This window comes from Ranitomeya variabilis, chromosome 3 (genome assembly GCF_051348905.1).
Source record: "Ranitomeya variabilis isolate aRanVar5 chromosome 3, aRanVar5.hap1, whole genome shotgun sequence".
Classification (NCBI taxonomy): Eukaryota; Metazoa; Chordata; class Amphibia; order Anura; family Dendrobatidae; genus Ranitomeya; species Ranitomeya variabilis.
In genome coordinates this window covers 662,164,423-662,178,875 of record NC_135234.1, presented here as the reverse complement: position 1 = coordinate 662,178,875, position 14,453 = coordinate 662,164,423, and the positions used below count along the sequence as shown (strand labels likewise).

At 45.0% G+C, this 14,453-nt stretch overlaps 1 protein-coding gene across 1 annotated transcript in view; it reads right to left on the bottom strand.

Moving 5' to 3' along the window:
- Positions 1–11,725: 11,725 nt before the first annotated feature.
- Positions 11,726–14,453, bottom strand: part of LOC143816893 (thiol S-methyltransferase TMT1A-like) — a 36,948-nt gene continuing 34,220 nt past the window's right edge. Inside the window, exon 2 of the mRNA XM_077297843.1 lies at positions 11,726–13,321. Coding sequence (XP_077153958.1) covers positions 13,085–13,321 — 237 coding nt within the window. The 3' untranslated portion in view covers positions 11,726–13,084. The remainder of the gene's footprint in view (positions 13,322–14,453) is intronic.

Genomic DNA, 14,453 nt, shown 5'->3' with positions numbered 1-14,453 from the left:
AACTTGGAGTCTCCACATTTCAAAAAAGATTTTGCCACACACCGCTAAAGTGGCATCAATTTCCCCAGAGTAGAAATTGAATAATTGGGCAGCATTTTCACAACTTCTGTTACTGGACGGGCTACTCGACTCCCTTTCTTTGACAGACGCACAGCGGTATTATTATTTATTGTTATAGTGCCTGTAGCGTGGCTAAAGGGTGTCTAATCGACGGGAGATATGTGTCGCATAGATGGCTTGCCGCTGTAATGTAACCATAGCTACCTATATGTCTGTCAGGACCTGTGGTGATGTCAGACCACATGGCTAATCATGTGATGGGTTACTGGGTGTGGTTAGCTCTATATAAGACAGGCTAATGTTTAACACAGGGGATATGTGTGGAGGTGCTAGCCTCCAGTGTGTTAAGGCTCCAGCACTGAGCCTGAAGGAATGGACACTTGTTTTTTCCCTTTTGCTTGAGTTAAAGGCTATATGTTTTTCCTGTTTATGCTAAACTGGTTTATGAAGCAATAAACCTTTGAACTTTTGTTGGAACCTGCCTCCTAAGTGTCAGCCGTCGCACCTGAGTGAGTGAAATCCCTACAATTGGTGGTAGACGTGCGGGCAGCGTTCCCAGTGGAGATGTAAGTCTATTTTTTGGATGTCCTGGGACAAGTCGGCTGTAAGCCAGCAAGCATTGCCGGGGAAAATGGAGGACCTGCTGAAACACTTGGTCCAGTCGCAGTCACAGCAGCAAGATGCTAACAGGCTGTTTATGCAGCAGTTGCAACAGAACCAGCAAGAGACCAACAAGCTGTTGATGCAGCAGATACAACAGAGCCAGCAGGAGCAACGGCAGAATCAGCAGGAGCAACGGCAGCAGATGCAACAGAACCAGGAGGAGCAACGGCAGCAGATGCAGCTTCTGGCAATCGCCATCCAGGGCAAGACGAGCGCCCCAACCCCAGGTTTGGCTGATGACACCCACGTCCGGAAGACGGTAAGACGCGCATTACAGAAAATGACCCCCGGGGATGATGTTGAGGCCTTCCTGACGGTGTTTGGGAGGGTCGCTGAGAGGGAAAAACTCCCGCCAGAGCAGTGGGCTGAGGTACTGGTGCCATACCTGACGGGAGAACCCCAGAAGGCATACTATGATTTGACCTTGCAGGATGCCAAAGAGTATCACAAATTGAAAGTCGAGATTCTCGCACGTTTGGGGGTGACACTGACTGTTAGGGCACAGCGAGTTCACTGCTGGGCCTATCACCGGGACAAACGGCCTTGCTCCCAAATGTTTCACCTGTTGCACCTGGTCCAGAAATGGCTACAGCCAGAGTCCTCTACGCCTGCACAGATGGTAGAACGGGTGATGATGGATCGGTTTGTGCATTCCCTCCCGAGGTCCATACAGACTTGGGTTGCCCAGGGTGATCCCCAGAATGCCGACGAACTGATCGGACTGGTCGAGAGATACTAAGGGATGGAAGGCTCCTTTGGGAGGCAGCCCATGCCGTACTGGGGGTCCCAGAAAGCTGCTGAGTCTCAAAAAGGGGTGGCGCGTCCAAGGTCACAAAGGGTGGGGGAGGTGGTGCCCAAGGTCCCTACGGGTGATATTATTTGCTGGAGGTGCCACGGGCCAGGACATATAGCTGCCCATTGTTCCCAGACCACTGAGCAGATGGACTGCAGCATGGGATGCCGTTGTTCATACTATGCGTATCCAGCCTGCGGTGTGAACTCTCCGCCCAACGAGGGACCTCAAGCGTGTCCCGTAAGGCTGAACGGTCGAGCAGCAACGGCGCTGTTAGACTCAGGGAGCTTAGTGACCCTGGTGAGGGCCACTTTCCCTCTCCACCTGCTCCCGGGAAAGAAGGTCGGCGTGCGGTGCATACATGGTGATGCCAAGGACTACCCTTTGGCCAGGGTGGACATTGAAACGGCATGTGGCACTGAGTCCCACATAGTCGGCGTCGTGCAGGACTTGTTGCACCCTATAATTATTGGCCGGGATTTCTGTCTGTTTTGGGATTTGTGGGGAAAAGGTTCTGAGCTCCCTAGCAAGAGTAGGGAACCAGTGAACCCTGGAAGGGTGTCACCACACCCAGAGACAGACAGGTTTCCTTTTTGTGTGCTGGTTGGGGATGAGGAGGAAGTGTCCCCTGCATCTGACACTATGGAGTTAGAGGTAACCGGTGAAAATTTTGGGACTGCCCAACATAGGGACCCAACTCTGAGGGAAGCCTTTAATAATGTCACAGTTATTGACGGGGTGGTACAGGAGCCGGGGGCAGACACAAGGTTTCCCCATTTTCTGATGAGTGGGGAGTTGTTGTACCGGGTCACGAAAATAAGGGAGGAGTTGGTAGAGCAGTTGGTAGTGCCGGGTCCATAAAGACGGAAGGTGTTGGACATGGCCCATTCACACATCTTGGGTGGACACCTAGGGGTGGAAAAAATGCAGGAACGGGTTGTGCAGAGATTCTATTGGCCTGGGTGTCACCGAGAAATAGTGAACTATTGCAGGTCCTGCCCTACATGTCAGCTAACTGCTCCCACTCCTCATTTCCGGAACCCCCTTGTGCCACTGCCCATTATTGAGGTACCGTTCGAGAGAATTGCCATGGACTTGGTTGGTCCCTTAGTTAAATCAGCCCGGGGCCATCAGTATATATTAGTCATCCTGGACTATGCCACACGCTATCCTGAGGCAATTCACTTGAGAAATTCTTCCTCGAAGAGTATAGCCCGCGAGTTGGTCCATGTCTTTTCCCGGACAGGTCTGCCGAAGGAGATCCTGACTGACCAGGGGACACCTTTCATGAGCAAGGTGATGAGGGAGTTATGCAAAGCCCTGAAAATCTCCCAGTTGAGGACCTCGGTGTACCATCCCCAGTCAGATGGTGTTGTTGAGAGATTTAACAAGACACTGAAGAGCATGCTGAGAAAAGCTATAGGGAAAGACGGTAGAGACTGGGATTGTCTCTTACCCTATCTGATGTTTTCCATTCGTGAAGTTCCACAGGCCTCCACAGGGTTCTCACCGTTTGAGCTTCTATATGGCCGACATCCGCGAGGACTCCTGGATGTAGCCAAGGAAACCTGGGAAGCCGAAGCCACGCCCCACAGAAGCGTCATTGAGCATGTGGCCCTGATGCAGCAGAGGATTGCAAAGGTGATGCCTATCGTGAAAGAACACCTCCTCCAGGCACAAGAAGCTCAGGCCAGAATCTACAACCGGTCTGCAAGAGTGAGGCAGTTCAATCCGGGAGACCGAGTTCTTGTGTTAGTTCCGACGGTGGAAAGCAAGTTCTTGGCCAAATGGCAAGGGCCATATGAGGTTGTCGAGAAACTTGGTGAAGTAAATTATAAAATTCACCAACCAGGAAGACGGAAACCATTCCAAGTGTACCATGTCAACCTCATCAAGCCGTGGCAAGATAGAGAGCCGACAGTAACTCCATCGTTGTTAAGCAACCCAGAAGGTGAGGTTGGAGCGGTTACTATAGCGGAGACGCTATCGAAGACCCAGAAACAACAGTGCCGGGAGTTACTCCAGAAAAACAGGGACCTGTTTTCAGAGTTGCCAGGACACACGAAGGTCATAGCGCACGAGGTCCTAACAGAGCCACATGTGCGGGTGAACGTGAAGCCCTATCGTATTCCTGAGGCTCGTCGAGAAGTTATCTCCAAGGAAGTGGAGCGTATGTTGAAGCTTGGAGTTATTGAGGAATCCAAGAGCGGTTGATCGAGCCCAATTGTCCTGGTCCCAAAACCTGATGGAGAGTGGAGGTTTTGCAACGACTATCGGAAGTTGAATGAGGTCTCCAAGTTTGATGCTTATCCCATGCTCGCGTTGATGAGCTCATCGAAAGGCTTGGGCCCGCCAGGTACATAACCACCTTGGATTTGACGAAGGGGTATTGGCAGATCCCCATGGCACAGGAAGCCAAAGAGAAGATGGTGTTTTCTACACCAGATGGATGTTTCCAGTATGTCCGGATGCCGTTTAGCCTACAGGGAGCTCCGGCGACCTTCCAGAGGGCTATGGATAGAATCCTTGCACCCCATAAGGCATACGCTGCTGCGTACCTGGATGATATTGTCATTTTTAGCCCGGACTGGGAGAGTCATCTGGAAAAGGTCCAAGCTGTGTTTGATGCTATAAGAGAGGCCGGATTTACAATAAACCCGAAGAAGTGTGCCTTGGGTAAAGAAGAAGCTAAGTACCTTGGATACATAGTGGGTCGTGGAGAAATAAAACCCCAAATCAGTAAAGTGGAGGCAATTCAAACATGGCCAAAACCAGTTTCCAAGAAGCAAGTTAAAGCCTTCCTGGGAATCGTGGGATATTACAGGAGGTTCATCCCAAACTTCGCCACGATGGCTGCGCCTCTGACTGACCTGCTAAAAGGGACAAAATCAGTAATGGTTAAGTGGTCCGAAGAAACAGAGTCAGCCTTCCAAGAAATGAAAGAGGCTTTGTGTAAGCAACCCGTTCTGATGGCCCCAAACTTAAAAAAAGACTTTATTCTTCAGACAGATGCCTCAGATGTCGGGGTGGGAGCAGTCCTTTCCCAAGAGCTACATGGGGAGGAGCATCCTGTCCTCTATCTGAGTAGGAAGTTGTCCTCGTCTGAAAAGAACTACTCAATCGTTGAGAAGGAGTGCTTGGCCATAAAATGGGCGGTGGACACATTACGGTACTATCTGCTGGGACGTAAATTTAGATTGATATCCGACCATGCCCCACTTAGGTGGATGAGGGAAACGAAGGGTAGAAATGCTAGGGTCACCCGTTGGTTCTTAGCCCTGCAGGACTTCTGTTTCCATGTGGAACATAGGGCCGGAAAGCTGCACGGTAATACTGATGCCCTGTCAAGAATCCCTTGTCTAGTGGGGGAAAGTGCCAAGCCCCACGGCTTTAGGCAGAGGGGGGAGGTATGTAGCGTGGCTAAAGGGTGTCTAATCGACGGGAGATATGTATCGCATAGATGGCTTGCCGCTGTGATGTAACCATAGCTACCTATATGTCTGTCAGGACCTGTGGTGATGTCAGACCACATGGCTAACCATGTGATGGGTTACTGGGTGTGGTTAGCTCTATATAAGACAGGCTAATGTTTAAAACAGGGGATATGTGTGGAGGTGCTAGCCTCCAGTGTGTTAAGGCTCCAGCACTGAGCCTGAAGGAATGGACACTTGTTTTTTCCCTTTTGCCTGAGTTAAAGGCTATATGTTTTTCCTGTTTATGCTAAACTGGTTTATGAAGCAATAAACCTTTGAACTTTTGTTGGAACCAGCCTCCTAAGTGTCAGCCGTCGCACCTGAGTGAGTGAAATCCCTACATGCCATTTACTCCATGGTGCTTTACATGTGAAAATTGGTATACATAATAAAAATAAATACAATAATCTTAAACAATACAAGTCACCGACTTGTACAGGAGGAGAGAGGACCCTGCCCTTGAGGGCTCACCATCTACGAGGGATGGGTGAGAATACAGTAGGTGAGGATAGAGCTGGTTGTGCAGCAGTATGGTGGAATGATGGTTATTGTAGATTGTGTGTATGGAGGAGACAAGTTGCGGATGGGTTTGTATGCCATGGTTTTAAAACTGGAGTCTCTGGGTAATGGGGAGCCAGTGAAGGGATTAACAGAGAGGAGTGGCCGGGGAATAGCGGGGGATAGGTGCATTAGTCAGGCAGCAGAGTTTAAGATAGCTTAGGGGTGCGAGACTGTTGGAAGAGAGGCCACAAAGCAGGAGGTTGCAGTAGTCGAGGCATGAGATGATGAATGCATGGACTTGTGTTTTTGCAGAATCTTGATTAAGGAATGTACGGATCTAGGAAATATTTTTGAATTGTAGTTGTCAGGAAGTGGAAAGAGCATGGATATGTGTTTTGAAGGAGAGATCAGAGTCCAGGTTTACTCTGAGGCAGCGATCTTGCGGGATGCCCTCATTTACACTTCCGCTGTTCGCACCCTGTGGTCATCGACTTGCATCGCTACAGAGGTCTTTTGGGCTACCGGTTAATCAGCTGATCTGCTATGTGCCGACACAGTGGAACTCCACTCTGCACATGTTGCAGCGACTGTAGCAATAGCGACGAGCCCTGGTGCAGTACGTCATTTTGCATAGCCTGGGCTAATGCAGTACGGACGTGATGCAAATCACTCTTGTGGAGTGGACACAGATGAAGTACCTCTGCACCCTTCTGCACAGTTTTGAAATGGCTATGAAGATGGTTAGCGCTGATGATACCATCATCAGCATCACTATTTTGATCATCTACATGCTGAAGCACACATTCAATAATCTGCGGGAGGAGGTGGTGGTCCAAGAGGAAGAAGCAGATGAGGGTGCGGAAGGGATAACAATATCTCTAAGTTCCAGACTATCGTCGCAGAGGCGGGTGCCATGGGAGGGTGGATTACAGCGATCGAGGGGGCTCATGGTACCAGAAAAACTGTTAGTGAAGGTGCAGGAGTAGAGGAACAAATGGAGGAGGAAGAGGTGATAGGCCCCTGATGTGCCTAAACAGTGGAAACCCCCACAAGTGATCCCATTTTGGAAATTTCACCCATCAAGGAACTTATCTAGAGGCCTGGTGAGCACATTGAACCCACAGGTGTTTCACAGAATTTTATATTGTTGAGCCATGAAAATTAAAAAATACATTTTTCCCACTAAATTGTTAATTTAGCCCCAAATATTTAATTTCCACAAGGGTAACAGGAGAAAATGGACTATACAATTTATTGTGCAATTTCTCCTGAGTATAACAATTCCACATATGTGGTGGAAAACTAAAGTTTGGATGCACGGCTGGGTTCAGAAGGGAAGGAGCGCCAATTGACTTTTGGAACCCAAAATTGGCTGGAATAGATAGCACATGCCATGTTGTGTTTACAGAGTCCCTGATGTGCCTAAATAGTGGAAACAAACGCCCCACAAGTGACCCCGATTTTGGAAACATGACCCCTCAAGGAACTTATCTAGAGGTGTGGTGAGCACCTTGAACCCACAAGTGCTTCACAGAATTATACTGTTGCGCTGTGAAAATTAAAAAAATACATTTTTCCCACAAAAATATAGCTTTAGCCCCAATTTCTTCATTTTAACAAGGGTAACAGGAGAAGATTTACCATACAATTTCATGCGCAATTTGTTCTGAGTATGCTGATACCCCGTATGTGGTGGAAAACTACTGTTTTGGCACACGGCAGGGCTTGGAAGGGAAGGATCAGCAATTGAATTCTGTAGCGCAATTTTGACTGGAACAGATTGCGAATGCCCCTGACATGACAAAACAGCAGAAATCCCCACATGTGATCCCATTTTGGAAACTACACATCTTGAAGAATTCATCTAGCAGTGTAGTGAGCTTTTTTAATCTTCAAGCGATTCACAGAATTGTGTAACATTGGGCTGAGTCAATGGAAAAGTAGCATTGTTTTGCAATTACCATTATTTTCCACTGAAATGTTACGTTGCCCTCACGTTTTAAATTTTGAAAAGAGATAATAGGTGAAAATGGAACACAAAATATGTTACGCAATTTCTCCTTAGTACCCCAATACCCCATATGTGTTTGAAAACTACTTTTAAGGCACAGTGCAAAGCTCTGAAGGAAAGAAGCCCCATATTGTAGTACACATCTTGCTGGAATGATTTAAGGGTGCCATGTCACATTAACAGAGCTCCTGAAGTGTTATAACAGCAGAACTCCCCATAAGTGACCTAATTTTTCAAACTACACCTCTCAATGAATTCATCTGGGGGAACAGTGATCACATTGACACCACGGGTGTGTCACAGACCTTTACACCATTGCGCAGTGAAGAAAAAATAATTACATTTTTACCACAAAAAAATTGTTTTAGACCCAGATTTTACATTGTCACACAATGTGTTCTGAACGTGGCCATACTCCATATGTGGCTGTGCTGTACTGCTTAGCCACAAGGCGAGGCTCAGGAGGGAAGAAGTGCTATTTGGCCCTTCTGCCATAAGTTCCAGAAGAGCAGAATCCTCCCTCAAGTGACCCCATTTTGGAAATTACACCCCTCTGGGAATTTATCTACATGTGTAGTGACGATTTTGACTCCATGGGCGTTTGCAAGAAACAAGCATCAGTGAATGTTGCTGAGTGAAAATTGTAAATCTGCCAGTCTGTTAAATATGCTTATTTTGCACATTTATTTAATCTGGACTATTTACCAGGTGCGTTACTCTTAAAGAAAAATGTCATGATATTTTTATAAAAAATGTAGTGGTTTATTGAATTGTCCACATTGCAGCAAAACATAAAAATAGATTAAATAGTTACGAACAGATTGTCCATTTGTAAATATCAGCGCTTGTTACTCATCGTTTCTGAGATGTAGTAGAAGTCACCTTTCTTTCATGGAGTAGAATCATGGCTACCAGCTGTTCCTTCCTTGTGTGACTTGTCTGACGTCCATGGAGAATGATGGTGAAGGCAGGAGGTGACAGCCCCCATGTGACGACCCCCTCCACCTCCTAAGAGACATTATGTATATGTCCCACAGATCACGTGTTCTCTCTATATGGTGTTAACTTATAATCTGAGCTATATATACATAAATAGCTTTTGTAATGTCAGCGAGAGACAATGTGTTCAGTACAGAATTCAGTATAAGAATAATTCAATTAATAATTAATATTTAACACAGTGTAGTGCCCATACATAGCAGTGCCCAGAATATTGTAGTGCCCGTACATTGTGCTCAGCTTGTGCTTCTGGAGACATGCACCTGAAAATTAAGTTTGTTCTCTGTCATGTTGTGACGGTCTTCAGTAAAGAAGGGGGGCCTCAAGCTGTCCCTGGAACTGGAATACCCGGAGGTATTCTTGAAGGTAGAGAGGCCCAAGTCTCTTATCTTACTATGCTCCTGTTAAACCCTGATCTGTTCCCTCTCCCTCCCCATGATACATGGGACAGAAATGTTAGGTAAAAAAGGCACAAAAACAAAATAGGGATAACAGAAAATCTCTATCATACAAAAGCGCCATCCACCAACCATCCACTACTCCATCCATCTGGACCATGCAGGGTTGCCCGACACTCATCAGTAAACAAGACTGTTTGAAAATTAGTCTTCATGTACTGTATGTCTGGGCCCACTGCAACCGTTTCTGCTTGTGAACACTGTTTAGGGGTGGCCGAATAGTAGGTTTATGCACCACAGCAAGCCTTTGAAGGATCCTACACCTTGAGGTTCGAGGGACTCCAGAGGCACCAGGAGCTTCAAATAACTGTTTGCTGCTTTGTAATGGTATTTTTGCAGCTGCTCTCTTAATCCGATAAACTTGCCTGGTTGAAACCTTCCTCATTGTGCCTTTATCTGAATGAACTCTGTGCTCTGTTTCAGTCACAAATCTCTTCATAGTACGATGATAACTCTTACATTTTTGTGAAATATCTACACTGTGTGCAGAATTATTAGGCAAGTTGTATTTTAGAGGATTATTTTTATTATTAATCAACAACTATGTTCTCAATCAACCCAAAAGACTCATAAATATCAAAGCTTAATATTTTTGGAAGTTAGAGTGGGTTTTTTTTTAGATTTGGCTATCTTAGGAAGATATCTGTTTGTGCATGTAAATATTACTGTGCAGAATTATTAGGCAACTTAATAAAAACCAAATATATTCCCATCTCACTTGTTTATTTTCACCAGGTAAATGAATATAACTGCACAAAATTTAGAAATACATTCCTGACATGCAAAAACAAAACCCCAAAAAATTAGTGACCAATATAGCCACCTTTCTTTATGATGACACTCAACAGCCTTCCATCCATAGATTCTGTCTGTTGCTTGATATGTTAACGATCAACATTGTGTGCAGCAGCCACCACAGCCTCCCAGACTCTGTTCCAAGAGGTGTACTGTTTTCCCTCCCTGTAGATCTCACATTTTAGGAGGGACCACAGGTTCTCTATGGGGTTCAGATCAGGTGAGCAAGGAGGCCATGTCATTATTTTTTCTTCTTTGAGACCTTTACTGGCCAGCCACGCTGTGGAGTAGTTGGAGGCATGTGATGGAGCATTGTCCTGCATGAAAATCATGTTTTTCTTGAACGATACCGACTTCTACCATATACCAGTACCCCACCTCCACCTTGCTGGCGTCTGAATCGGAGAGGAGCTCTCTGCCCTTTACTGATCCAGCCTCCTGCCCAGCCATCTGGCCCATCAAGAGTCACTCTCATTTCATCAGTCCATAAAACCTTTGAAAAGTCAGTCTTAAGATATTTCTTGGCCCAGTCTTGACGTTTTATCTTATGTTTCTTGTTCAAAGGGGATCGTTTTTCAGCCTTCCTTACCTTGGCCATGTCCCTGAGTATCGCACACCTTGTGCTTTTTGTTACTCCAGTAACGTTGCAGGTCTGAATTATGGCAAAACTGGTGGCAAATGGAATCTTGGCAGCTTCACGCTTGATTTTCCTCAATTCATGGGCAGTTATTTTGCGCCTTTTTTGCCCAACACGCTTCTTGCAACCCTGTTGGCTATTTGCCATGAAACGCTTGATTGTTCAGTGATCTGATCAGGCTTTGAAACTTTGGCAATTTCAAGACTGCTGCATCCCTCTGCAAGACATTTCACAATTTTGGACTTTTCAGAGCCCGTCAAATCTCTCTTCTGACCCATTTTGCCAAAGGAAAGGAAGTTGCCTAATAATTAAGCACACCTTACATAGGGTTTTGATTTCATTAGACAACACCCCTCCTTATTACAGAGATGCACATCACCTGATTTACTTAATTGGTAGTTGGCTCTCAAGCCTGAACAGCTTGGAGTAGGGAAACATGTATAAAAAGGATCATGTGATCAAAATACAACTTGCCTAATAATTCTGCACACAGTGTAATGTTTTCATACTTAACATCATATTTAAATTATCATATTTAACGCTTTTCAGAGAGATCCTTTTTTTTCCCATATTGCTTGAAACCTGTGGCCTGCTTAATAATGTTGAACATCATTTTTAAGTAGTTTTCCTTTAATTAGAATCACCTGGAAAACTAATTATCACATGTGTTTAAGATTAATTTCAGTGATCCACTGAGCCTTGAGACACAATACCATCCATGAGTTTATTTGAAAAAACAAAACAATTAAATCGTTATGACACTTAAATCCAATTTGCATAATAATTTGGAACAAAGTGTATATCATTAATAGGAGCTTCCCAACCTTCCATTTTAATCTTTTTCCTTAATGTTTTAATGAATTTATAGTTTTAATAAACTGTTTATAAATGTACTAATAATCTGTATTATAAGAATTATATGTTACATATGCCTAACACCACATGCTTCTGGATTAACTGTTTGAACCCTATTCGGTCATGTGCCTGGTTTGGTATTTTTTTTTTAAATGAAGCTTATAAGATGAACTTTCCTGACCGCTATCCTTTTTGGTTTTTATCCTGATGAAGAGGTCATGTAGAACCTTGAAACAGGTTGACTTTTAAAAACCTCTAATATTAAACACCTTCGATTTTGCCTCTGCCTTGAATATTATCAGCAGCGCAAGTGAATTATACCACCGGCTTGCACATCAATTTTTCTAAGCTTTCATGTTATGTTTTTTAGATTTAGTGTAGAAAAGCACCACACAAATGACAAGGATTGGAGTGAAAGTGTGGAACCTAGTTGCAACATGTGAGCTGAATTTTTGCAAATGATGAAAAATGGAGCAAACATTTTCAAAACATTTCTATTTATTCAGTATATAAAAAGACAGTACATAATAATCGAGCACTAGAACAGTATTAGTATCAAGCTGAGTGTCCCAGCACAACAGCAGATTTAACAACCACCATAGGTAATATAGGAGCCTTCAAGTACAGTAATTTGGAAAGAAAATCAGGTTGCTTTTTTCCCCTCATTTTAAGACTTCATTCAGAAATTCATGTTGCATGTACTCGTTCTGTGCTTTTCACGTATAGAACACATACCCATTATAGTTTCTATGCGAATAGTCACATGTTCATTTTTTTTATGAACTGTGTGTTTGTGCAAAACTCACAGAGCATGTCTGTTTTTTCTGTCTGCATGGATGAAAAGGGCCAATACAAGCCTATGGGTCCATGAAAAACATGATGACATCCGTGTTCTGTCTGTGTTTAACATTGTAATTTATTTATCCGTGAAAAACACTGACGACATACTGATGGAAAAAAACGCACAAACGGACCATACACTGATAAGACGCTGATCCAAAGCACTGGTGATACCGGTACCATTTTTGCAAACGTGAGAAATACTGACATGTGAGTAAGGCCTAAAGTGAACCTGTCATGTCGGCTAATGCTTTTATCTTGTGAATATAGGGCTAATCTACAGGTTAATAGCATTAGTGCCAGACTGAAAGTGCAGCACTTGGGAGAAAATGAACTTTAATCCAGCTTTCAGTCATACAGGCTTCCTGACATGGCTACAGTTTTTGCCCCAACAATTAGAATGACAGCCGCCTCAGCAGTGCATCAATGTGGGGCAGACTGTCAGTCAAAGTGCCGCACTGTGTTTACAGCTGTTACTCTCAGTGCTGTGAGTGGTGGCTGTAGCCGTATCGGCACACCACTATGACTGAAAGCTGGTGGCTCCTGGGAGGAGTAAAATTCATTTTTACTGTGATGGTCACCTTTCTAAGGACACAGTCAGACGACCATACGACACAACCAATGATCACATAGTAATGCTGGGACTGGCTGGCGGCTCTCCTGGCTTGAAAATGACAGCGTGTATTTTTATGCAGCTGTCACCCTCGAGTGAAGAGAGCCGCCGGCCAGTCCGGCACTGCAATGCGATCATCGTCTCTGTTATACGGGTGTCTGACTGCACCTTAGCGCTATTAACCTGCAAAGTAACCCTATATCTGTAGGTTAATAGCGTTACACGTCGTGACAGATTCACTTTAAATGGTTGTTGCCCCCCCAAAAATTCCCTCATCAAAAAGAAGTTATAGTTAAAGAAATCTGTCAAAAAAATGTAAAACTCAGAATAAGATCTTGGATTTATTAGTATTTTTTAAATGGAGATGTAATATTTTTTAATCAGATTTATTTAATTGCATAACCGTAAATATGGGGTCTAACTGGACTCCATTTAAATGGTGCTAAGACATGTTTATATTTAACATCAGAAAATCTTGATGTTTCTAGGTATTTCCATGTTTTCTTTGTGAGTTTACATCCATCTCCTATATGTCTCCAAGTAGGATCCAAAATTATCTGGAAAAAGTAATTCCAAGAAGAGGGATCTGCAGTTACATGCTCCAAGAAGTAATATGCTCCACCCTGGAAAAGAAGACAGAAACAATATGAGACACAATATTTCCGACAAGAGAGTGCTAGGCTGTCTGAGTTTAGGAGCTATATTAGCCATTTAACCCCTTAACGACCGCCGATACGCCTTTTAACGGCGGCCGCTAAGGGTACTTAAACCACAGCGCCGTTAATTAACGGCGCTGTGGAAAAAGTGAATAGCGCCCCCCAGAGTCGGATTTTCTCTGGGGTCTCGGTTGCCGGGGGTAGCCGAGACCCCAGAGAACATGATTCGGGTTTTTTTTACCGACCCCCAAGTTGCGATCGCCGGTAATTAACCTTTTACCGGCGGTCGCAACAAAAAAAAACAAAACGCGATTTGCCATTTAATTTCTCTGTCCTCCGATGTGATCGCACATCGGAGGACAGAGAAATGTGGTCCCCGATAGCCCCCCAATACTCACCTACCTCCCCCGGTGCTCCTCATGGCTCCCGATGGGCGCCGCCATCTTTTTCCGGGGAAATAATGGCGGGCGCATGCGCAGTGCGCCCGCCGCCCGGCACCCGGATGTTCTTTGGGGTCTCGGCTGCCGGGGGTAGCCGAGACCCCAAAGAACATGATCGGGGTCGGTTTTTACCGACCCCTGTTTTGCGATCGCCGGTAATTAACTGTTTACCGGCGACCGCAAAAAAAAAAAAAAAGCGATGTCATTCTCTGTCCTCTGATGTGATCGCACATCAGAGGACAGAGAAATAGGGGGATTCGGGGACCCTGTTATACTTACCGGTGTCCCTGGGTCCTCCTGCTTCTTCTGCTGGCCGCCGGCTTCTTGCCGGCCGGCAGAAGAAAATTCTTCCTCTTTTTTTTATTTTGGTCACTGTGAGATCCTATCACAGTGATCAAAATAAAAAAAATAGTAAATAACCCCCCCCTTTATCACCCCCTTAGTAAGAAAAAAATAAAATAAAAAAAATGTATGAATTTCTATTTTCCAAATAGGGGTAGGGTTAGGGGTAGGGTTAGGGGTAGGGTTAGGGTTAGGGTTAGGGCTAGGGTTAGGGTTAGGGCTAGGGTTAGGGGTAGGGTTAGGGTTAGGGATAGGGTTAGGATATGTGCACACATAGAATGGTTCTCTGCGGATTTTTCCGCAGCGGATTTGATAAA